This window comes from Anser brachyrhynchus, assembly GCF_964034855.1.
Source record: "Anser brachyrhynchus genome assembly, chromosome: Z".
Taxonomy (NCBI): Eukaryota; Metazoa; Chordata; class Aves; order Anseriformes; family Anatidae; genus Anser; species Anser brachyrhynchus.
Window position 1 is genome coordinate 78329190 of NC_137697.1, and position 26567 is coordinate 78355756.

Consider the following 26567-nt stretch of genomic DNA (forward strand, 5'->3'; position numbering starts at 1 on the left):
CCAGCTTCCATTTCTGTGCCTGGAAAACTGGGACCTCACTGCAAGCTGCCGCACATCTCCGACATGAACCGTGGCTTAGAGCAGGATTTAAGCAAGTCCCGGGGAACCCCATTCACTGCAGGACTCAATCCACCAAACCACAGCAAGGCACAGGGCTATGCCACGCACAGCACGGACACAGTGCGTGGGGAGATGAGGTCTGGTGGCCACACTTCCAACGGGGTCCCCGCTGCTCCAGCCCTGGCGCGTTAATCCCACGCTGCATCTCCAGGGCAGCCTCGTTCCGTCTGTGCGTGTACAAAGCCTCTGTTGTCTGCAGAAGCTTCTTCGATTTGCTTGATGTGAAGGCACTGTAGGAGTATCACAATATCTCAGCATCATCAGGAAATGGCAGAAAGCCGGTCTTATTTGAACCGCCGCAATTTCTCTTGACACCCTTTACCTGCCAACAGCACTGGCTTTATTCTGTGAATTATCCTCTTTGGAGGATAATTTTTCTGGCATTTTAAAACTTTGTTGTTTTTGTTATTCAATTTCTATTCCTTTTTTTTATGTTAAGAGGTGCAGTGCTTCATGTAGTGCACACGCTGAATCGATTAGGATATTTGTTGACATAATCTTGTTTCTAATGCTGCTCACACTGGAGCTTGCTCCTGGGGGGCAGATGTGCAGGGGGGGCCTCTGTCACTCCTCTCCTCCCAGAGGAGTGGTGCAGAAGCACAAGGCTGCATCTTCTTGCTCAATTTGAATATTTTTACAATGTTATGTGAATATTTACAAATAAGCTAACAAAAATAATCTTCGTCTTGTGGGAAAAAAAAAGTATATATGTAAATATGTATGTATACATTGTACATACGCAATGTGTAAAGGTGCAATGAAGACAGAAGCTGAAAAGGGAAGATCACTGAATTTTAGTCACTTGGCTATTAATCAATGCTGTCACTCTCAAATCCTTTATTTGTCCACTTCACATGCGACAAGATATTTTGGTGAATGCACCTGGAGGAGTTTAAATACAAAGTGACAAATGCTTCCTATAAAACAGAAAGGTTTTTGCCTGTAGTGGCTCCCAAACTGATCTTCCCCAACGCTGTCTGTTCTCACGTGTCTCCATGCAGATCTCTTGTCTCTGATTGCAGATGCGAGGCAAGTATCGCAAAGCTATCAGGAGACATCAGCATTATCAGGCACGAGGTCCAGAAGATCGATAAGGAGATTTACAGCCTTCACTCTACCCTCAAGTATTCTGTGAGCGGCTTTGAGAAGATGGTGAGTGCAGAAGCCCACGGTGAAATACCTGAGGAGCGGTGACTATTGGTATACAGAGAGCTTCCTCTCCTCCTCTGCTGACCAACGTTAACAACGGATACAGTGTTTATATGACAGGATTATTATTTTTTTTTAAAATACAGATTAAGTAGCCTTTTTAATAGATGTAGACTAATAACAGATAATACAAATATTATAGGACTTGGGATACTCAGATTATTAACGACCCTTTACAGTTTCTCAACATAATTTACATGACCCTTGAAAAAACTACAACTCTGTTTTAAGTGCACCTGGAAAGTTCAGTTGGTTTTCCTTCGGTTTTAAGGTGGTGGCAGGAAGGCATCTAACCAGCATCTCCAATTCCATGTGCATGTTGGCAGTATCACAAAAGCTTTTGAAAATACAACGCTGAATTTTATTTTATTTTATTTTATTTTATTTTATTTTATTTTATTTTATTTTATTTTATTTTATTTTATTTTATTTTATTTTATTTTATTTTATTTTAATTTTATTTTATTTTATTTTATTTTATTTTATTTTATTTTATTTTATTTTATTTTATTTTATATTTTATTATTTTATTTTATTTTATTTTTATTTCTTTTTCTCCATAGAAAGCATAAGCCAACAACAAATAACAGTTGTTACTGCATACAGTTCCTCTGAACTGGTCTCTTCTTGTGACAGGTTCTCTGCACCCAGTAGCAGTTTTAGATCCTCTGACAGGATCAGGAGCATTAGCAATAAAATCTCGCAAGAGTCCAACTTCACTGGGAGGTTTGGCTTTCTGAGCATGCAGCATGACACACTCCCCTGCTCCTGCTCCAAACTAAATGTTGTCTGTGCCCACTGGGACTGGGCCTGGGAGCAGGTATGGGACATGCAGAGTCTCATGCACTTGGTATCCAGTATAAAGTCATTATCATATTTTGACTTCGCCTTCTGCTGCACAAGACACGTTCCAGTCATTTTGTACCTCGCCTATCCATGCATCCTATTCTACAAGGAAAAATGCCCGTGACAGTTTAAATGAAGGTATTTTACCTGGAATTCTAGTATAAGGCACTATTTGGACGTCTGTCTCCCTGAATACATGTACAAATGTTCTTCTTTCCTGGGAATGGGGAATGAAGCACGTGCATGTCAGAGTCATGGTACACAAAGCAGCATAGACACGAGGCGTGATGCTTTCTCAGGTGAAGTGGGAAAAGTTATTCTCATGTGACTGCAGGACAGAAGCAAAGGAAAGAACTGAAAAAGAGCCACGTTCTGTTGCAAAGAAATTAGGTACCAAGACAGCGTAATGAGTCTTTGGTGGCAATCTTTTGACATGGATGTGCCACAGCTACCAAAGAGCTGAGGGCATCTTCTCACCAGGGTGTTTTCTGGCCTCGTTTAGTGTAAAATCACTGAGGAACACCGCTGGGATTTAGCATCCCCTCTAAATTATTAATAAATTGGGGAAAGGCAGGCTGAGTCACAAGCCCGTCAGGTCAGACTGCCCTTTGGGATCAAGCATCTGCATGCAGCAGCAAGTGCCTTGGCCCAGGCTATGCTGCTGAAGCTCGTGGAGGGTGAGGCCATGCAAGAAAGGGGTTTCTGGTGGATCCCAGCCTCCTGCATCACTCTGCCCTACACCTTCCAAAAACATCTGTGCATCCAGCGTCCCTTTACGTAGCGGGCATGGCCTCTGTGTCACCCACAGATGCTGACTCTCCTCTCCCTTCTCTGCTCCGGGTGAGAAGGAACCCAGTTAATGCTGGATACAAATGTGCAGAAACAATAAATAAGTGAATATCCCTGAATTTAATGGCAAAGCCTGTCTCCACAAAGACTTTGACTTCGGTTGGTCTTGCAGCCCTGATGACTTTGAGCTCAAGTCTGTCTTTGCTGAGTGTAATTATTTGTGAGAGAGTTCAGAGCTCTTCATGTTAACTGTTTTTTTGGTTTTTTTTTTTTTTTGGTTGGTTGGTTGATTGGTTGTTTTTTTTCCGCTCCTGCAATCATAATACATATTTAAATATAAGTGCTTATAGTCTGGCTCATAAAGGTGTTCTCTGTTGAACTCTCATTAGGTAATGCAGCTATTAGGCAAGATAGAGACTTCCAGCTCTGATGAAAGCTCAAATTTAAAGACAGTCCAGGGAGATCAACATCACAAATTGCAACTTCTGGATTTCAAGTAGGTGATGGAGGGTTTTTCATTATGATAATTCACCCTGGATTCTTTAGTGTGATGAACAGGTTGCTATGAAACAGCAAAACAAACCCATTAATTAACATCCATTCAAAACACTAAGAGAAGGTTAATGAACATCTATGCTATAAAATAATGAAAATACATAATGAAAGTACCTTGTCTTGCAAGCTAATTGTTACAATGAGGCACTAAATGCCACCTTGTAAGAAGAAAGGTATGAAACCAATTACCTTTCCACGCTTAAAAGAAAGGCACCAAATACAAAGACGCTATTTACCATTATAATTGCGGCTAATTTGTGACTTGCCTAATGTGCAGAAGACATTTTCTTTATGCATTTGCTCAGTCTGCCCATTTCTGAGAGAGCAGCCAGGGGTGGGGGTGCTGCTGACGGAGGGAGGTGGCAGGGACAAGCCAGGGATGGAGCCAAGGGCTGAAGCAGCTGCACAGCTTCACGTGCCCTTGGATTTGTAATTTACTGTTTCCTTCTTATGAGGGATATTTCTCCTATTCTAGCTGCAAAAGTACTTTTAGAGTGTCGTTTTAAACTTGATGAGTTTTAGAGTGGAGGGAGCTCCACTGAGGGATGCAATGAATGAAAGTATGCAGCATCCATATCCAGAACAATGCAGAACAGCCCAGCATTCAAAAGCAGAACCAGCACAAGTAGGTGAAAATCTAATTATAACAATACTGCAATAACAGTATTTCAGAGGGAATAGACCCACTCCTTAAAATGTTGAGGTATTTGAATGATGATTTATCTGAATTGCATTCAGAGTTAAAAATATGCTAGAGCTTTAAACACAAAAATGTTCCTGTCAAGAGGACAGGAAAAGAAATAGGGATCAGTGGGGAAATAGCAGCTAAAATGGGGAATGAATTAAAGCGGGGAAATAAAAAAAGAAGAATTACAGAGGGACGGAGAACAGAGAATGAGAATCAAGACAAAGTGAGAGGAACAGGAAATAAAAGCAAAATAAGACGGAAAGAAAAAGGGAACAATGCCAGAAAAGGAGGAAACTGGAAAACTGAATTGAAGTAAATGCTGAGTTTCTCAAAAGTTAATTAGAGATTACTGAAACTGTCAACAGAAATAGGAAGCTTGAAAGGGATGGCTTTCAAGGCACTGAGATGTACTGGCAGTCTGTCTTTTAACGTGAAATCCAAAAGGCTTATTTATCAAAATGCTGAGATTCTATTCCAGTTAATATCATATTTAATTAAAATAGCATGCTCTTTGGGAAATATGTCTGTCTTCTCCCATATCGCACCTTTAAAACTCTACCAGATTTATGCTTACTTTTTAAAGAGCTGAAATTAAATTTAACCTCTTTTGCTGGAACAGACTGGAGCTTCCACTTACAAGCTGGCATGTTTGGATCAGCTTTGAAGCCCGGAGTTGCCTCTTCAACTGACACGCAGCTGTCCCCAACCAGTTTTTGCAGTCTGGCAGTTGTATTGTGGAAGAGCAAACTGATACTGTTATTGAAAACCTGATGAATTTTTAAAGTGTTTCAGGACTCCCTAGGTAATGTGGACCTTTGCCATCAGGGGACTGGATGCTTATCTCTCCAGGCCAGTTAGCTTAGGAATAGCTGTACAAAGCCAGCTCACTCGTCAATAGATTTAGTCTCATGCATGAAAATTTATTGTAGCGCTGCTGGAGTATGCTCTTACTAAATACCCACAAGTATCCCCTTATTAATATTTCAGAGATTTGCTGGACCAGAGACTATGGTAAATCTGCGGTCTCTCTCACTCCCCTGAGATGTAATTGTGTGAGCTCCACGTGGGAGGGATGGCAATTTAAGAAGCGTTCCAGTGGAGCAAAACGGGGTGCTGCTTAACCATCACGTTTTTGCCACGTTTTCCAACTTGCCTAAACACTGCTCTCAGATAATTCATTTTTAAGTTTAAATCCTTTTAATTCCTTCTTTCCCAAGTCCAGAGCACGCAGACCAAAGTCACATGCCAACTGCATATATTACTCCCCACAGAGAATTTGATTTTGAACCTTTGAACAAAATTGACCATCAATAGTCATACATGCTTAATTCCACTTTACCAATTAAAATGATATTGATCACATTTTTTTCAATAGTGCTAACAAAAACAGCATCATCGTACCTCATTTTATGCCTCAAGGATGAAAAATCTATGATTAACTATTAACGAAAGGTCTATCTGACGAGGTACCAGCCCTGTTATTTCCTGATCCACTGGCTGAGCAGAACTACAACTCTTGCAATTATCAGCTTGCTTACTGACCTCAAGTTTGCTGTCGATAACCTCAGGGCAGGTAGTAGTGGCTTCGACAGAGCCCTAACTCCATCCCTACCAGCCCTGTGCAAAGCAGGGTTCAGATGGCAACTTGTACTATTCCAGCCGGGTGGCTCACTCTGTTAGGTCTGAGGAAGGCTCATTGTACCTCTCCTACCCGCCATAAACCACACAGATCGAACAGCGGTCTATATCACAATATCATTTTATTTTCTCAAAAGCAAAGGCTAGCACTCCAGGAAGTAAAGTGTGTGCATGTTCGTATATGCATGCTAGGGCTATAAATGACAAAATCAATATTTCAAATTTCTATTGTTAAAAAAACAACCACAAACCTTAGAATTATTAAAATGAGTAATAAACTGGCCTAACAGCTGTTTGTGTACACAATCTTGGTAAGACACTATTCGTAGCAAACAAACTGCAGACACGTATCACTTAGGGAAATTCTGTTATCATTAATTTGTTTCGCACATTTACACTGGCTGCTGATGGTAATTATCACTTCATTAGACTGATGCAAAATTTTTATCAATCCCTTTGGTATAAAAAAAAACTATTTCACTCAAACACCCTTTTCAAAAGTGCTATTAAGTATTACAAGTATTTTAAGCATGAAGTCTGGTTATAAAATCCTGCTCTTTACTGTTGGTTTCTACAGTGTTGCCAAGCAGTTGATCTGTAATTCAGCCCAAGTAAATTTCAAGTGGTCACAGTTTGCATGACAGTATGTGTTAGAAATTGATACAACCGCATTATTTTTTTCCGTGAACTCAGGTCACTGGCATAAGTATGAAAATTTAGATCTGTGACTAAACTTGGACCTACATTTGTCATGGCTCATGTTATAAATTACAAGCTGCAGCATGAGAAAAGCGAAGTCTAAAACAAGCAGTTCTCTAGCCTGAGAGTTTGTATATTTGGTCCGAGTGACATTTGTTGGTCTCTCTGGCCTGCCATGTCTCCAGGTGCCGCCTGCGCTGGGGGGGGCCTTCACATTCCTGTCCAGCTGCTGGTTCAAAGGCAACCGCACTGTATTTGTAAACTTTTACTCACAAACTTCTTTGATCCTTATGAACTTGATTTTCAGACCACAAGGGGTTTGGCTGCTCACCCTGATGCTCAGCTACACAGCTGGTGTCCAGTGGGACAGTGTGGTTTCTTCACTCGGTTCAAATAAAGATCATTCAAGTTGGAAATCCACGTTTTTCAGTCCTTGGGTATTTTCCTGAATTAGACTGCACTGGAGAAATCCCATTTTGGCACGTATGCACAACCTCCAAGTTAAGGATTAATAAAATAATTGAGCTTAGGCCTTCTTGGGAAACTACCGAGGAGGTTTGGAGTAACTTAATTTACTCAAATGAGTCAAGACTCCCCCATATTACTGACTAAACCTTAAGTCTCATTGCTAAAAAAAAAAAATAAATAAAAAAATAATCATAATTTCAGGTTGACGAGCATCCTAAGTGACTTCAAAGATCAGATGCAGCACCAGCAGAAGTGGACAGAAGCGCAGCTGACACGCTCTGAAGACCAAGCCCAGCACAGGCACCAGCTGCTGAATGCGATGAAGGACAGGCTGGTAAGGCTTTCCTCCACAGCACCCCCCGGGCATGGGGCTGGCTCGTGGGGCTCCCAGGACGGAGAGCACGAAGCACCTCTCCCAAAACCTTGATCCCAACAAAACCAACAGAAGAAATGAGATCAAGTGGAAAAAATGGAATTGCCCGGGTGCCTCGGGACATGGCCAGCAAAATGATGAGCTATGGAAACCATGTAGTTGAGGAATAATTTATTTCGAAGGGATATCAGGAGACCATGAGGTTCAACTCCTCACTCAAACAGGGCCGGTAGCAAAGGCAGGGCTTGGGGCTTGTCCAAGTGGTTTTTTAGTATCTCTGACAAAACTCCCAGCAACCTGGGAAATGCACTTTTCCGTGGTTATGGTGACTCTTCACGTTCATGTAATCCCAATGTACCCCACAGCGGTGGTTTCCTGCCTCAGAACGAGCATCAGTGCCACCACTGAACATCAGGCTTTCGTTCACTGACAAGCTGAGAATAGTAAGGGATCTTCTATGCAAATTCTGCCTGGTTTTAAATATAGGCAGCCCATCGCCATACCGCAGTTGGTATATCAAAATGCAGCCAGTTTGGATTCCACAGCAGCAGTTAGTGCTTGGCACCGGACCAATGCCTTTTAATTAATTCCTCCACAGCTTTAAAAGCTTTCCCTCCTTTGATATATGCAGATCGCTCAGCTTCAGAGTTCAAAACTGATTAAAATATGACCACCATGTCTCAGTGCCAGGATTAAGATCGCTGATCAAAGACCACATCGAGGAGCAAAAGAGAACTAAAACACCCTTGAACTTTAATCTCCATTTATTCTGCTTGATGATCTCTAGTACTCAATACAACCAACACTTGGTAAAGGCACATACTAGAAATGTTTCTGACCTTTCAGGCACTCTCTCACAGCTACCAGTAGAATCCACTTCCTCCACCAATACAGTTTTTGAGTGTTTTTGATAAAACACACCCATTATACAGGGTTACTCTTTCCTCTGGGAGACCATAGTGCCAAGCAACGTGGTGTTAAGAGGACTTAAAGCTCCCAAAGCCGCCTCCTGACAGACTGAATAATAAGGAGAGCAATTACTGTTGTGTGAATGCAGTGCTGTGGAGCAGCCAGTGGTCCCCTGGGCATCTCCTCCCAGAAAAAAAAAACACAGCTCAGCCCCTGGGTGCTCAGAGTATGTTTTCAGCACCACGCTAAGCCCTGTTCAGGTTCAAACAAGCCTGCCGGGTTTGCAGATATCTTCCCTGAGAGGCAGAGCCTGGCATTGCCCTGGGCTTACAGGAGTCTCCGAGCCGCAAGGGCCGCAGAAGACCCGAGGGTTTTGCCCGTTTTGACCAGCGATGGCCAAATCAGGAGTTGGGCAGAGGTCTCGGTGCAACGTGATGGGCAGGAAAGGGGGTGGGCAACTGCACAGCTCAAGCATCAGCTTGTCTCTAGGGAGGTGACGTGGCCTTCAAGAGCCATGCTGGGCTCCAAAGGGAGAGGACTGCTGGTCACCTCCTGACCCAGCTGCGTGGGGCTCGCTCTCCTTACTCCAGGTGTCTGAGCAGGGTATGGTATACTGGCGCCAGAGCTTAGTGCAACCTGAAAGCAACCTGAAATCGGCTCGTCTGAACCCCCAGTCTGGTGCTGCGAAGTGCATCCCCGGATTTAAAATAAAAGAATAAATAAAATGATAAGATCACCTCTGTCCCGGCCCAGCCTTTTCCCCCAGTTGCAGTTTGTTGGGGAGGAGAGGACTGACATTCCCTCCAGGATATCAGAACTCACCTGCGCTCCTGCAGTGCTGCTGCCCTTGGGATGAGGCAGCAAAACTGACTGAATTCAAGGATGCCAGGTGTCAGGTTAACGGTGGGCATACCTAAAGCATCTTACCGTGAACTTGTTCTATGCATTTAAAGGAAGCGGCAGAGAAGAAAATAGAGGAAAAGCTTCTGCTTCTGTCACTAAAGCTAGAACAAGCAGAGAAACCAGAGAAATGCAAACAACAGTTGAGCCAGATGAGAAGTGATGAAAACAACTTGCACGCAAGAATCACCAGATTTGAAAGACGGATCTGGAAGGAGCTTGAGGAAATCCAGAATGAATACAGATCAGGTGAGAATGGTCTTTAATGTAGTTCGTTTTTTAAATAGATTTGTACGGTAACTTACTGCTGCAGAAAATAACTTTCCAGTAAAGGGAGAAAGACCTTAACAGGACTTTCTCTCTCCTGGGCCCCAGTTAACGAGGTGTCATTTCTACGTGTCTGGGTCAGCCTACCTGCACCGCCAGCAGCCAGCACGACATTCACACACGGCTGCTTTCTTTTCCTAGGGGTCTGATGGCAAGAACACTTAAAAGACAATTTCACAACCTGCTTTCCAAATATTTTAGAGTACTTATTTCTTCCACTCATGGGGTCACTAACCTTAGTTGGGAGGTGCAAGTCTTGCCTTCTCCCACGGGCTCTGCTCCCGTGAACGTGTTTGGTGGTCTCTATCATTTCCATCCTTTATGCCCCACTCTCAGCTAACAATAACTGGAGAAAGAGGCCCCTGGATATGTAACAAATACCCGCCGCGGGCCACACTTTACAGAAATGAACGGGGAAGCATTTGGATAACACTGCTGAATGCACGGTGGCTGCTTCTTATAGGTACGGTCACCTCGAACGTAATTCTGAGAACATGAGCACTGTACCAATCTGAGCTGGTTCTGGCTCTTCAACCTTCAGCAGCAATTAGAAGTCCTTTACCTGGCACAAAGCACAAGGCTTTCAAAAGGACGATTCTGCCTGCCATAAACTACCCTGCGTCACTCGGTCCATTGCAATACCATCTACTTGCAGCTGATAATGGAAACAAAACGGAAATGTCGGGTTATCCGAAAAATCACTCAGCCCATCTCTCCAAGGGAACAGATGGCTGAAAGTCATTACACAAGTGCTTCACATCTTACATGTTCTCACTCGAAACTCAAGCATCTGGTTCTCATCGCCAGAGCTGTCTGTGATCTAGGACCCCAGCTCCTTCGTTCAGTTCCAATTCCTTCATTTTCCGCAGCCCACCTACGAGCCTGGCTCCAAAGCTGTAACAAACCAAGCCTTGAGGTCTTTGTGGAGCTTGGCACAGGAAGGATTGACTGCTCAAGTTCACCCCAGTAAGCACAAGACAGCATCCCAAAGAATGCTGTGGATAAGAAATTTGAGAATATAATATTCTGGTGTGTTAGCAAGAGTTCTTAACTTCAGATTCTTGCCTATAGAAATTGGCCACAGAAGAGATCTGTTTACACAGAACTTTGGCCTTATTTGCCCTAACCTCAAGTCCAAGGATTCCTCCTTCCCACAGCGGTCTAGCAGGGGTTGATCCCCCAAAAGGGGAAGAAAAGGCCACTGAAGAGGTGCAGAGCAGCATGAAGGGCACAGAAGCAGTTTATAAATGGCCTCAACAGCTTCTTGGGCTTTAGCACAGACCAGCATCTTGGAAATCAGACATGTTCAGAAGTTATAAAATTCTAAACCCTCTGCAGTGATTTCATTGAACGCTATCTAGTGTGTAGCAGTGTCAAAATTAATCCATGATAAACAAGTGTTCCAAAAAAAAAAAAAAGTAATGAACTGTCATGTTACTATAAGCACTTTTTTAAAAAAAAAAAAAAGAGGACAAGAATTAATTTTAATCCACTGTTAGTCAGTTTTCTTGCTAAGAAGTAAACACCTATATGACATGCTGGACAAATGCAAAGCATTACTGTGTTGTAACTTGAAAGTTACTGCAAAATGGAAACAGCTACCTAACAGCAGCTTAATTTTCCATTCTTTACCAACAATGTTTAATTGTACTATGGCTCAATAAAAGTGCTCTGTACTTCTGTTTTTAGAAAAAAAAAAAAAGTCTGCACACTCCCATTTCTTTTCTATAGCTATATACAAAGCACACATTGCAAGTGAAGCTGAGCTCCCACTCTCCCAGCTGTGTATGAAAAAACAGCGCCCATCTCAGATGAAATATAATTTTTATTCATAGTGGCTACAGCTCTTGGAGGTCCATGGCACAAACCTTTCTACCTGCAGGTGCGCAGACTGCAGATCAGCCGTGCCTACATCTGTTTTCCTGAAATTGGTCACCTTGCCATTTTATTGCCTTCGACACATCGGCTGGTTATCTGATTGCAGGTGCTGAGTTTCTCTCAGTAAGATGCCAGGCCAGCAGAAATCGCACAGCTGGCTACAAGCTGTGAGACTGTAAGACGGACAAGATAGGTAAGATGTGCTGGGCAGGTACTTAAACGCAGTCTGCAGACTCCAAGGGTGCTGCGGAAATGTGGTCACTCACACATACCTGTACTTACAGGCACTGCTACCAAGCACATTGACGGAAGTGTCTGATTCAAAATAAGGACTGCAAACTCAAATACATAAATAAAATAAAAATCAGTGCTCAGCAGAAGAACATTACGCTTCAAAAACTAACAGTACCCTTGGTTTTAAACACAGACATAGCATTTTCTTAACTCCAGACCACAAATATGTCAGTTACAGTTTACTTCTATCATGCTTGGTATTGTCCAGTGCATTGGAAGACACTAATCCTATAGCAAGGAGTTTGCAACCTAAGCTGCTAATACATGTCTGTGGTAATCAGTAAAATGATGAAATAAATAGATTGGGTTTAATGTGCTCTGAATTACATGTGGGTCAGAAACCTCTGCAAAGAAAAAAACAGAATCTCTTAGTGTATTGAAAGCAACCACTATTTAATTAATTGTTCCTATTCTTCTACCAGGATTTCAGTCTATTCATGAGTCTCTGGAGCTGCTCAAACAAATACAGAACACAAAGCTGAAGCTTGAAAAAAAGAAGATTCAGAAAGACACTCGAAGAGACAAAGCAAGTGACCTCCCATAAGAATGAACTCCAAAAGCAAATCCTTATCAACACTTGCAGGTGCTCTCTCCAGTGAGAAGCGTAGCTGGATTAAAAGAAGCAGTCTTTAGACACACCCACCTTTGTTTTCCCCTGTCCCTGCAGGGCGTTCTTCTGACTTATCACATTGCGCAGACACAAAAATAACAGCTCTGTAAAACTAACAGTCATTTAATATCAATTTCACAATAAAAAGTGCATGATTTTTTAAGGACTGACTTTAGAATTCTGCTATTCATGCTATTTAAAGGACTTTAAGAAACCTACTACTCAGTCCTTAAGCAGTGTGAGCCCAGTCCTGCCATAAGCCATATTGGTTTTAGATTGGTGTAAGCACTAAAATCAGCCCTAGCACATTCCTCCAGCTCCAGTGTGTAGGTAGCAATAACATTATGAAATGTGGCATCAGAATATGTACTGATGCATGACTTGGACTGACTCTAAGAACTTACTGGATCATTAAAAGTAGCTAATAAATCAGGTACAAGTGTGCTAAAATGCAAGTTAATTGTTAGCAGATGCATTATTAAGAAGGCTTATTTCTCATCTCTTCTGTTTTACTAAATGAAGTGGTGGTTAGCAGGATAGTACACAAAAATGTAACTGACATCATGAATTTTGCTTTACTTAAAAAACAAGCAAACCCAAAAACACAAGAAAAGAAATCTGTAAATAAGGAAAAAAAAATGGGAGTAGAGCAAAAGGAACATATCAGTGTAATTTCCCAACAGAGGCTAGTAGGAGTTCTTTAGCAAGGAGGCAAAATAAGGCAGTCATGGTGCAATTGCAATAGAAAAATGAACTTTTACACTGTAACATTTGTTACCCGAAGGCCTAACACCATCCGTCTCTAAGAGACGGAAATTCAAGAAGACTGAGATAACCTCCCTTCTCAAGGCTCTTGTGCTTCTTGCTCTACAGAAAAAGAGGTTTCTCAAAACCACAGATTCCAGGTGGCTTCTCTTAAGAAGCCAAACCTGCACAGCATGGTTTCTGAAACTGAATTGATGCAGTCAGTAGGGAACTCTACTTCAGTAATTAATCATGTTCGCCCCTGCTGGGAGAAACTTTGGTGTGTTAAAAGTTTCTCCAGTAACTAAAAAATCCTAGAAAATGATCCCTTCTTGACAAAACAAAACAAACAAACAAACAAACCAGCAACCAAAGTCACAATATTTCTGCATTTTCACTGAGGCCTGACTTTTCGGAGCAGAGCTTTGGGTTGATCTGCATTTGTCACATTTTCTACGTGCAGTAGGAAATCAGCAACATCAAACTCCTAATAATAAGCAGCAGATTGAGCTACTGTGAATTCATATTTTAGTGCCGCTTCATATTCTGTCCATTAAAGGGTGCTTTGCCTTCACTGTAGACTATGTATGGGGTCTTAAAGTCGTTCAATGCAGTCACAGCACAGCAAGACATTTGGTACAGGGCAGCCTCACAACCTTCCCCTACTTTGTTCTAGCCACTCTTGCAATTTTTCACCCGTGTACTTGTCTGCCAGAGAAGCGGTAGTCGGTGTGGCTTGGTGTATTGCCTCCACACTGTGTACGTTGGCTGCTGAGCAGCAGCAAAAGGACGAAATGCAAGGTTACTGATGAATGTGTTTCTGAAAGCAAGTGGTGTCAAAAATCACCCAGAAAAAAACCAAAACACACACACACACACAAAAAAAAAAAACAAACAAAACCCAACAACAAGACAACCTTCAGAGTCTAACCTTGGAACAGACGAAAGGACAGAACTATTACTGCATGTTTCCTAATTACCCATTCCTTCATGTGGGAATATGCCACCATCAAATGTTGCTTTACCTAAATACCGATTTATGTGATTCTACAAGAAGGGCTTGGGGGTACAATTATAAATTAAGTTCATACAGGAATATATATTCGGAGCATTGCTATTGTTTGAGTGACATAAAGGAATTATCTCGGTATTTATTACAGCTTACTGTGACCAAACTCAGAATGATCCCTGAGAACAGTAAAAAGTTATTCAACCGTCAGCTGTTAATTCAATAGATAGCAAATTAATTGGGAGAAAAGGATAGCTAAATTCTAGACATCCATGACCACATTCAACTGGACTGCAAGACTGTGGATGCAACTTTTCATTGTAAAGTTGCATTTGTGCATCTTTAAAACAGTTCTCCAGTTTTATGTTTACGTATTAAATTGATTAAGTATTCTTAGAGATGAAAGATGCTCATCAAAGCAAAACTTTCCTATCACACAAAACTATCTGAAAGACAGAAGTAAACATTTGTGGCTGTGTTAAAACTCTCAGGGGTTAGGCAAGACTACTTTAAATTAATGTTATTACCCACTGTACTTCACGATACCATTTTAAGAGAAACCCAAGAGTTGAAAAGAAATCCACATTAGCAAAAGAAGTACAGAGAATGAAACAAATGAGTGACCCAAGTAAGCAAAACTCTCACAAGCAAGCTTTTCTCTCTCACATTTATGTAAAAAGAAATGTAAGCATACAAAATTCTTCACAACTGACGTAATCAGAAGTTCTACCTTGAGATTCAGTAAATCTCATTCCATTCTGCCTTCAGCGTAAGACAACATAATAAAACAAAGTATAATTTGGGTATGTTTTTCTTCCTTTACATTAGTAGCAGCCAAATGTATGGCGTTCCAGTCAGTGAAATTCATAACCAGCTCTCAGTTCTTCATTTCAACAATGCTTATGTGCCTTTGTATAGTACTTTGAATTCCAAAGCTGAGCTCTGCAATAGTATAAAATATGGGGCTGTCTCAACCCCCAAGAATTCACCCATTTTTTCAGTGGTACAGCACGCCTTCTATGAGTACTGATTTTGTAGAGGCTGCACATTATTGAGGAGAGCAAGATTTTTACCTCATATTGTTTGGTTTTACAGAAGCTTAATTTTAAACTCAAGCTCCCTGAATGCTTTTCACTGAGTAGGTGGTAGAGATATGTGCTGTTTTTTTTCCTACAGGGCATGTAATATGCTTTTGGGCTGTTTAATTTTCTTATTCAAAGAGTTCGTCATTGATCACTGCAAAAGTTATTGACTTCATGGTCTTCTGAAGGAAGAAAACACTGATTTTTTTTCCTTCTGCTTATTTTAAATACACAGAATATTCAGTTGATGGTTACTTAAGCCAGTTTCTCCGGCCTGCTGTCTTTTGTTCTCCTAGGTGTTAGAAAGATTTGGTGCCGAGCATAGGCTCAAGTGGAAGCATTTCTGTCTAACGCATTAAAAACAAGGGAACGCAGCCACTTACTGCACTGTCATCAGGCTGGATATCATGGCTCTCCCACCACTACAGTGGGAGGCATAAATACCAAAACCATACACAGGGATATGAACTACAGGCTGTAACCCTTAAGGCTATTAATAGCAGAGAGCTAAAAAAAGTTACAGCTAGTTTTGAGAGTCACGAGTCTGGCTTTTCCAACATTCTCTTTTAATATTCGCAGTTAATGATAATTCTAGACTATGTGAGCAGGCTGTGAAGGCAACCACAATCTAAATTTAATCAAAAAAATCTTTTTAGAGTAAGGTATTTTGCAATGAGATGGGTGGGAGAACGAAAGTGTGGGAGACGAGGAGGGATTCTTGCCATTCAGAGAGCTCACCTCCACAGAGCAGAAAATCCAGCCTACTGAGCTTAGTTTTCTGGCTTAAAAATGACAGTGGCAAGCCTGTGGCTCCCGCCTGCTTTCCATGCATCACTGTGCGTGACTGGTAGCCAAGATGTTCTGGGTGGGGGCCTCAGTTATCCCTCACCCCAGCTCAGCATCCCACTTTCTTTAAGCCAGATGCAAGTGGTCCTGAAACCAGCTGTGAATTCAATCTAATTCCACTATTTCAGCAGCACGCTGCATGCCTTGGAAGTGCCTGCTCTCCTCTAATACGGGATATTCACCATTCTAAGACTTTTCTAGACATAATGTCACACAGAAATTATAAACCAGGAATGGACAGCTATCGTGACTCTCTTGTCAACAGCTTGAAAATCGCTAATGGTAACACTAACAGATTAGAATCACTGCTTTATTATTTTTTTTATTTTCATGTACATCAAGGCAAAATAACATCACGTATTAAGAACCACTGTCATGATTCATCCTATTAAGCAGCCAGCAGCAGAATTAACAAGACATAAATAGAGCCTGTTATACACAGTTATAAATACGACCCTGTCCCTGATGATCACAAGCTTTTCTTGATGAGAACATTTACTGAAGCCTGCAGTCAAGGATACACTGCTGCAGTTAAGGCTAGCTAACAAAAAAGATAAAAAAAAAGCATATAAACTGACACCACATATCAAATTCCAAGTGGATTTGGGTCTTGACATCAAAACAAAATATGTTGAAGAAATAGAGGCATTTTAAATGTCTGTATGTTTTATAATACTTGTGAGGGAAGAAAAGTTTGCTGTTAATTAGCTAGTAACACTCCGTTCCACGAAAAAAGAAAAAGTAGAAACCTTTTCAACCTTGCATCACTGCCAATGCAGTTAATATTGTACTTCTTTGTGTGTGGCCAAGGGGTAAATAGAAAACAAGTAGACCCCATTGCAAGCAGTACTGACATTTTAGTGAGGAAGGAAACAAAAACAAAATTCAGGGTTCTCCCTTCAAGCCAAATGTATTTTATGGTGAGACCCATGTCAAAAAAATAAAAAATAAAAAAAAAATCTTGAGTTCAAGAAAAAGTGAAACTAAGGATAAAGCTGCAGCTGAGGCAACAAGTAACAAAACCGGATACAAACAAATAAAAAAGCCCAAACCACATATACTCCTGAAGGATGGCCTGATTAAGTTGCTTAAGCAGAAGATTTTCCACTTCAGATAGTACATCCTAGGCACTTGATGACAATTTCTTGTTTAGTTCCAGAGCTCTAACATCTCCATTAGCTTTGGCATTTTCTACAAGTACCTACAAGGAAATCAAACAATGAAAATTTGAGAATTTTGTAAGTTTAGTGTTGGTATATTTTACTGGAAATCTCAAATGCATTTTAATTTCTGCTACCTAGCTTCCCTCAGCGATTTAAGTAACCCTTAAGTCCAGATAGGAAACATGAACATTACACATCAGCTTGCTTAAAACATTATTCATTTAAAAACAAACAAAAAAACCACAATCCACTCTCTAGTCACCCGCTAAACATGTAGTGACTTGCAATGCACTACAGTAGCATCATTTGTTACTTGAGGCTGAAAGTGAGTTTGGTAAGTAAGTTCCCTGCTGGCAATGAAACAAGCAGAGCTGGTTGAGGCCCATCTCCCTGCCAATGCACACTTGTTCCCTGCTACAGCATTTGTATAAATCTAAATTTGTCAAAAAGAAGCTTTCTGTGCACCTACTTACATAAAACTGCCAAGGTTTTCCTTTGCCTCTTAAATTTAACCTTTCACCGTTTACTTTCCACGTCATATTTGCAAACTTTTCTACTAGTTAAAATATCTCCCCTGACAGCGTAATGTTCACACATCTTTATAAGCTTCTGGCACTTCTCTTGTAATCTAGTTACATCATACATATTTAAAATGATAAACATTAAGTAGAATTAAGTAAATATTAACTCTAGTCATTATTTGTATTTTACTCACTGGTAGAGAGTACAGATGACTTTGCAGAAGCAAGTATAAGGAGATCATTTCAGGATCATCCCAACACAAGAATTAATTTATTTTTTTTTTTAAATGAAGCTCTGTGTCTGTGCATAGATTTTTACCAATGCCACACCTACTTAATGTTTGATCTTGTTAATGATTCAACATTTCAGTGTTATCCAGAACAAAAGAGCCCATCATCACACTGGAAGGAGTGTTCAGATTACTAAGAGAATGTTCCGAATTTGAGTAAGCAAAGTGATTCCAATTACAAGCCAAATTTAACCACCTCTTTTTACATCACTTTGCAAATTTGTGAATTTGACCAAATCAATTTGCAGAGCACTCTGAATAAAAAATAATGTACCATTTACTATGAGCAAAAAAAAAGGTACTATCACAGATATAATAAAAATTGTAAGTACAGAAAGTATAGCCTGCTGTTGCTCAGATCTTTTGGGTTAAGGCATACCACACTGTTCCAGATGGGCTAGAGGAAATTAACATTCCTGATTGCATTATCACATTCAGGTAAAATTCTGTTAAAATGGTCCTCATATCTACTGAGGAGTCACTAGTAGAACTTTCTAATTTGGTTTAGAGAGAGATTTTACTTTTTGTTTTTCATTAGTATTGCAGGGAGGGAGAGAAGACTTTTCAAGCAAACTGAATACAAATTGAGCTGTGTTTCGTCAGCATGGAATTCCTAAACACTGCAACCTGTAGCACAGGAGAGCCACCACTTCCCTAGCTTCTCTCTACCCCACTTACAAGTTAAAAGCACAATACTCGATGGGAATTGATTGAATTTCTATATGAAATGGACTGTCTTACATCTATTAATTCATAATCATCTTTGGCATACAGATGCTGCAGGAGGTACCAGCGTGCCACTGACACTATGGATTCTGGATTCCCTGGTTGGTAGACCACTCTTTCCAACATTCGACGAGTCTCCCTGGAAGCACAACCAAAACACAATCCAAATCAACTGCAAATTTCACTGACTAGATTGCATGTAACACACCAATATCCGACGGTAAGCAACAATAACCAGAAGTTATGTAAGGGAAGGTCCTTGTATCCACACCACCCAAAAAAGAGAGGAAGCTGAGTTGTGTGTTCCTTTGTTTGCTATGTAGTTGCATCTGGAAAGCTAGTTTTCAGCTGCAATGCTAAGGAATACTGCCACAATTATTATATTTAATAAATTACATTCAGGATAGTGCTTTAACTAGTGACTAACCTGAATCAGACTGAAATAGCAGATTTTATAACTGCTACGGTAACAAGATAAACATGCTGTCTCTGTGAACTCTGCAAAACTTCTGATTTCAGTATCTGCTGAAAATGACTTCAGTACAGCAGACACTCTCTTGTTTAAGAGCTACAAAACAAATCTTTTGGAAGATAGATGTTCCTGTGAGAAGCAGCTATTATGATGAGTCTTAATAATCCCAATGAAATTTAATATTATACACAAACATTTAATCCAGGCACTTACAAAACATACTGCAGTTCCTGTAAAACACAGGGGCAAGATGTGAAATTGCAGAAGAGAGGGATTTTTTTTTTTTTCTTACAGAGTACCACAAAGAGTTTTAAGCCTTATTTGGCTGATACTACCTTCTAAAACTGCCAGCTTGTAGCTAACAAAGATGTTTTCTAAATTCATCACATTATTAGAAATGTGGCAAGAACTTGCAGTTAAGTTTAAGGATACAGTATTCACTCAGTGGTACGCAATCAGATTTGGTTTTTGTTTTGAGAATTCTGTCCTTTATATCAAACGTTGTCCTTTATATCATTACGATGTGATTTAACAGACTGATTAGAGGTTACATCTGTTTCTGTTTTGTTATTTGTAGTTAAGATGAATTTCTTGTTACAGGATTTTGAAACATATTGCCTCATAGATATATCACAAGATCTAATCAATTGATCAACTAAGTGAATATTTGAAATTAAAATAGAATGGATTTTAATTGACTATACAAGTTTCCAGCCCAATTTTATTATAAACAACAACTGTCACAATTACATTAGACTGTCACCTTCTTAAAAGCTCACAGAGAAAGTAAGCCATCTCAGAACCTGGAGAATCTAGTTCATTAGAATTATCTATAAAAAACATCTAGAATTTTCCAGTTTTCCATAGCCTAACTAAAAAATCTGTAAGAAGAACCTTGACTTAATAGCCAGGCTCATAAAGTAGGGGATTCAATGTCTCCACTTCAAACCTCAGTCTTCTTCCCATTCCTCAATGGGAAAATGAGCACCTGTCTGTTCAGAAATGGACAGGAACCTTGACTTACACTTAAATGAAAGCAAAATGGATCCCAGCAATAGCGATAGCATAGTGATATCTGTATCTGCCATGCTATTTAACAAGATCTTAGAGGACTTTATAGTTTGTCTGAATAATTTATTTAAATTAAATGCTATTAAAAAAAGCTTAGACCTGTTTTTCTCTTTGTGTGAAGGTCATCTACAGTTTTTTGAGAAGGAGGATTCTGCTGCTTTCAGTTCCCCACACTACTAAACTCCCTCCCTCCGCCCTCCCTTTTAAAGTCACTTCAAGAATTAATTCACGTTTTCAATTTTCTTTTAGGTCTTGGAGTTAGATCTAGGCGTAATGACCACTTATACTTCTAGACAGTGTATTCCATTAAGCTTAATAGATCACAAATACCTTGCTCCCATTTTGCGGTTATACTGCAGTAGTGCTTGCAGGAGAGATGCCAAGGGGCAGGGTGAGAGTTTCAAAGCTTCAGTTGTTGCCTCTTGAACCAAGGATGGCCAATGCTCATTTGGGACATTAGCCTATGAGTTAAAAAAAAAAAAAAGAAAGAGAGAGAGAAAGTGCTTCATTGTAGTGTGTAATATAAGTCAGTGTTTGTTTGCAGCCCTCTACAGAGAAGGTTTAATTCAAATCGTTCTGAGTTACATAAAATGTTTGGCAAGTTAGTATGAAACTTCATAAAAACACTGATTAGAAGAGCCTGGAAAAGTCAAATTAAGTTGTCTTGGACAAACCTACATTTCACTTGATTATTTATATGAAGAATCTTTTTGTTGTTTTTCTGTTGTTTTGTTTTTATATATATGTGTTAGTAATGACTGTTTCAATCATAAACCCTTTGTTTGCTCTTCATCTCGTAAACCTTCATCCCATTAAATAAACTATGTTAGAATGTAGAATTCATTCCCAGAAAAGACTGGAGAACATAACATGTTTTACTAGAAGTAAAAAACAGCTCCAAGATGGGAATTACCTAATAAAGCAACTATTGAGAAAGTTACTGTATCTTTTGGCTTAAGAAAACCTTACTATTGACCAGATAGAATTCATACTGCTGTGGTTGAAGGGGTGCCTACGTTTTGACCAGGCTCTTGCACATTTCATTAAGCCAGTGCAGATTAGAGAGGCCTAATAGGAATCCATGCATCAACTGCTCTGCTCGTGCAAAAGTAGAGATGAGATGATCAGTTTCACTCTAATTATATTTTTTAATAAAGTCATATAGTATCATGCAATTTAGGCCACTATCTGAAGAAGTAGTGTTAATTCAATTAAAGAGTACCTTGTGACCTACGCAGACATTTAGGAGATTTAGGAAATTGGAAACAGCATACTAGAAAAAGGGCAGAAAAATCATGGTAAGAAAAAATTTTGTCACCTGACAAATTCTGCTTTTGAAGCAGATGGTTTGTGAGAAAGGAATTTGTCTACTCTGATGGGGATTCTCTTTTCCCACCAGAAGCAACAGCTTTGCAGGTTTATCCTCAGTAAAGCTGCCTGTCTTTCTTATATGAGCACTCAGGGTGCTATGGGGTACCTTTCCCTGATTTTGGATAAGGCTGTTAGCTTAATTATCTGTTAAAATACATCAGAAAGCATTAGCCAAGATCACAACGGTATCTACCTGTTATACCAGTTTGAAAGAAATCTGACAGTACACTGCAAGTTTCTAGAGTGACAATGCCTAAAGAGAATGGACACTCTCCAAGGAATTGAGTTATGTTCACCTGGCCCCTCGGTGCAAGGAGTAAGTAGAACAATTTTCTTCATATCACAAGGTACACTTCCCTTAGATTGTCTTTATACGTCAAGGCAAGGCACCATATCTAGAAATGACCACAGAGCACCAGGCACCAGTACAGGAAAAGCATTTATTAAAAAAAAAATAATAATTATTAAAGCTAGTTATCTGAGCATAAGGACAGAGATTTGAAGGGTATGGCAATTTTGATGATAGAACTGAATCTGTTAGAGAACTAAGCCTTATTGAACAAGTTAGCCTCTTACGTACCAAGTGATTCTACTCGGTTATTTCACAGCAACCTCTCTTACAAAGGAACACTCTATAAACAGCCCACTGCCCCTTGATGTTTTATTTTATTCTCTAATCAAGTTGTCACTCATAAAATGCAAAGTCATTTAAACAGGAGTTTCATTTAAAGACTACAGAAGCCCAACATTACACCAACTCCTGTTACATCATGCAGTTATATAATTTTAATTATCCTACCATGCAGATTTCCAGTGCTAGCATAGCCAGCCTGAGCAGACTGGATAACTTCCCACTCCAGCTGCCCTGCTGTGACGCCAACTGCAGACTCTTTCTGTAACACATCTCTGCTCCAACCATCATTCCTTGGGACTGATATACTTTTGCCAGCCACTGAAAATAAACAGACAAAAAAATCATTTAAGGAGCCAACAAAACATGCATCCCATTAGGCAATACAATTTATACAATTTAGTTTTGTGTTTTTTTTTTTTTTTTTTTTTTTTTTTTTTAAAGAGTGCCACACTATAGCATTAGCTAAAAACACCACCACCCACCCCACCCTCATTCCAAGATACTGCACACTATCCTGCAGGAAAATGTAGTTTCCTGATTGCAGAGCCAGCAGTACATCTCACTATAGTAACTTATGCCAGACATCTATGTCCAACTATCTGATAGCTGTCTTCATCTGGAGGTTGCTCAGAGATGAACAAATAACATGACTGTCTTTGTGAAAGCCTAGAAAGGCTAAAAGAGAAAAAGAGAACTGTGTTGTGCCTCACTTGTTTCTAAAAATTCTGTAGAGGTTAACAGAGATTCCAGCACAACTGAGTAATTTCAGGAACATGAAAGATATTACAATGTGAGTCTGAGCTCAGATAAGGGGTGTACAACTTGCACTACACAGCTTCTTTGCCTACCACAGTCATCCTGGAGGCAGTACATGGGATAAAGAAAGTAGAAAATAGGACCTGTGTGCAGAGTTTCACACTCCTGTGAGCTTCACCAGCTCTGGATTCACTCAGAAATAGAAGGAAAAAGATTCTACCTTCTCCCTCGTTAATTGTGTAACCACGTCACATTTCTCCAAGGAGAGACGGCCACAAGTTTGCAAATCCCTGACATACGCATGATGTACATCAAAACGCATAAGGCACATTTAGAAGTATTATTTGCTGGATAACCAAGCAACCAAAGCAACTTCTTTTTTGAAAAGAGAATTCTCCTGCTTTTAAGTAAAGGACTTCTGCTAGCTGATGACTGTCTAGTATAAAAAGGGGCAAAATTCTTAACCCTTTCTGATGCACAGAAGTCATTTGTCAACAAAGATTTTCTAGTGTGTCCCTTCTTATTAGCACTAGCGAGATTATGAACCTTTGCCATCAAGCTGCAGGACTACTCTGTTAAATAAAGCAGGTGCCAAGTGTTAAGTAACAGGGTGCTCCACCCTCCCCCTAAAACCTTTCCTTGGGCTCACTGCTTCGCAGCTGAAGATAGCTAGAACACAAGATATGAAGAAGAGAACGCTCATGCAAGTGCACCATGCAAGACATGCAAGACCATCTTTTTCACTGTCTCCCTGGTAAGCCACAGCAGAAGAACAGCCATCAGAACAGTAGTTCAGCAGCTCTCCTAAATCCCAGAACAACCATTTAGACATATAGCAAAAACTTAAGCAAAAATCTAGGCTAATGGCCACTCTAATTTAGTAAAACTGTAGGACATTGCGATGTACACTTTTGAGCACGACAAAATATTTATCAAACTCTTAGGAAGTCTGGAGCGAGAAAACATGAAAGCATAGCTATCCACTAGGAGCAGCTGTAGCAGTCAGGCAAGCTTCTTGAGAACTCTGTCCTAGCCCTGAGAAATATTTTCTTTAATTGAAGACTGAAAAGATCTTATCCAGATGTATTTTATGTATTGTATGACCTGGATTAAGACAAAACAAAACGAAAACCACATACATGGTTAGTTCACTTCCTTTCCCTGCTTATAAGCAGGACAACACTTGGCTATTCAAGAGCTGCCTGAAGAACTCCATTTTCAATATTATTACTAAAATAATAGAGAACATAATCATGTCTCACATACCCATGTATTTTACAAATCCCATCTGAATGAGTTCTGCAGTTCAGGAAGACAAAGTTTTACAAGTCTAAGGAAAACATACCAAAAAAAGCACCTTTCCACAAATGCTACTCTTATATTCCAGAAGGGAAGATGACCTGCAGCCTTGTGACAAGGGACATAATGATCTCTACAGCAGCCTTGGTCTCATCTTCTAGGACTGAAATCACCTTTAGTGAAACTTTCCGGTAAGGAGGTTTTGCGTGTTCAACAGGCAGAGGGAGCACTGTACTTCCTGCATCTACATGAAAAACCTCTGAAAGTTCATGGAATTTTGCTAAACATGCTCCTAGTATCAGTGAAGGAAGAGAGTAACTGTAACCAACAGCAACAGTTAAAAATATATATATATATACACATATATATATGCACAAATATGCTGCATTGCCCGAAAGACCTTTTGGCATGTCAGAGTCTCCTCAGATTGTCTCACAGAAGCAGCATATGAACTAAGTTATAGCACCTTCATATTAACTAAAAATGACCTCCTGCAATTCCACGAAAGGAAGTGAGCAAACACTGTTCCTGTGAGTGACTTCTATTCCTCCCAGTCTCAGCTGACTTGAAAGTACGGTGACACTTGATGTCAGAAAATTACGGAACTCAAGAGAGAATAAAGAAGTGCAAACAATTTGCCTCCATCTACTCTTATAGGCTATGAAATATTTTACTGTTTTCTCACATTGCTAAGTCATATGACCCCAAAGACACATGTGTCAGGTGTTTAACCTCTAGGTTTTTAATTCTGCCCCCATGTCTGCTTGTTCTTTCTAACACTTGTCATTATTTCAACTATTAAAGAAAATTAACAAAGATACAGCTTTATAAAGATACTAGCTATTACTAGCTAATATTAATAGCTAATACTAGCTATTTTCTTTGTTACTTACTATCAGTGGACAAAAAAAAAGCAAACAGTGAAACAAACTCTCACACACTTACCATGGATACTCTCACAGCTCACTGTAACAAGCAGCATACCAAAATCAGGGAGACAATCCACACTTACTTGCCAGGCTGCAACTGAAGAACTGGTCATGACTGTTTTGCGAAGCTCCTCCAGGATGGTATCTGGAAGCTCTTTGTGAGTCTGCAACAGCTGCCTACACTGAACTTGTCTCAAAAGCAAAAATAGACCCGGGTGCTCAGGACAGCTCTTTAAACCCTAAAACCAAATGGAATCAGAATGATCATTTACAAATATCAGAAGATACTTTCTTTTTTGCCATGTGAGTCTTTTACAGAAAAGAGCATTGAAAACATTCTCAAGATCCTTGCAAGATGGCATTTTCCTCTACTCTGCAGAAAGAAGCGTTCCAGGAACTGACACATGGGAATAGGAACTTTTTTTCCTTTTCCCCTTAAAATACATTTGAAATCTTTCCTAAATTTTGCACCTGTCTTACTATTAGAGGTTTCTGAAAGACAGACAGATAAGTGGCAGACCTCCAGCTCCAGTTTGGCTTGACAATCACTACAAGTTTTGGGCTGATGGGGGAAAAAGTCTATCCCACGACTGAAGTGACCTCAGGAATGTTCAATTTTTTGTTCAGTTTTGGTTCTCCCAGATAGGGTTCTTTATTCTCATTGGAACAGAAGCACTTTACTAAACATTTCCTGCCTTAACAAGTTGCATCTTTGAAGAATGCCCAGATTGCAGAGACTTTATGAAACAAAGTAGAAGCTGTTAGTATTTGCTTCAATTTTTCTACCCAACAGCAAGTGTGGAATTAAGTTGCCTGTCTCAAATTCAGAGTGCAGTGCCTGACTCGTCATTCCCAGTTATATCACCTTCTGGAAATCCTAAGATCCAAAACGCTCAGTGAGAGCTAATGATACCAGAGAGTCTTACTCTGGTTTCTACAGAAACTGCAGGCACTGACTCTCTTTTCCCTAAATTATTTAACTAACAAAAATCAGCAAAAATCACTATAATCTCTTCCTACTCCTTCCCCAGATGCCATGTAGTATTTGTAGCAATATCCAACCCTTTTTAATATAAGCAAGGTCCGTATACATGATGTGCAGAAGAGGAAAACACCTCCACCCCAAGCACATTTAGGGGAAAATACTTTCCTGTCTCTTAAAAACCCCAGCATGTTCACTGAATCTCATTTTTAGGAATTAACTCCCTTCCCCGCCAGTATAGAAGTGCTATAAGCAAGGAACACATCTGCAAGGGATTAGCCATTTTTCTAAGTGAAAGTCAAGGATGTCTGCTGCTGAGTCCAATTATTATTTTGTTAATCTTTTGCAAACTTCTTATATACACACTTG

The 26567-nt window shown here is 40.0% G+C and overlaps 2 protein-coding genes across 10 annotated transcripts in view; one reads left to right on the forward strand and one right to left on the reverse strand.

The window, feature by feature from the left end:
* The window catches only part of FAM81B (family with sequence similarity 81 member B), a 34704-nt gene extending 18080 nt beyond the window's left edge, over positions 1-16624 (forward strand). For 2 of the 5 annotated variants that reach the window (XM_080573716.1, XM_080573718.1), the window contains exons 4-8: positions 1122-1272; positions 3354-3460; positions 7214-7346; positions 9248-9443; positions 12116-16624. In XM_080573716.1, the coding sequence (XP_080429842.1) occupies positions 1122-1272; positions 3354-3460; positions 7214-7346; positions 9248-9443; positions 12116-12237 (709 nt within the window). In that variant the 3' untranslated portion in view covers positions 12238-16624. Of the gene's footprint in view, positions 1-1121; positions 1273-3353; positions 3461-7213; positions 7347-9247; positions 9444-12115 lie in introns of those variants that run through there. The other 3 variants (XM_080573717.1, XM_080573719.1, XR_013943431.1) reach the window with 2 other exon arrangements.
* The window catches only part of SKIC3 (SKI3 subunit of superkiller complex), a 48923-nt gene continuing 38642 nt past the window's right edge, over positions 16287-26567 (reverse strand). For all 5 annotated transcript variants that reach the window (XM_080573715.1, XM_080573712.1, XM_080573713.1 and 2 more), the window contains 5 exons: positions 25300-25455; positions 22398-22550; positions 20558-20688; positions 18700-18823; positions 16287-17185 (listed from right to left, as the gene is read on the reverse strand). In XM_080573715.1, the coding sequence (XP_080429841.1) occupies positions 17108-17185; positions 18700-18823; positions 20558-20688; positions 22398-22550; positions 25300-25455 (642 nt within the window). In that variant the 3' untranslated portion in view covers positions 16287-17107. The remainder of the gene's footprint in view (positions 17186-18699; positions 18824-20557; positions 20689-22397; positions 22551-25299; positions 25456-26567) is intronic.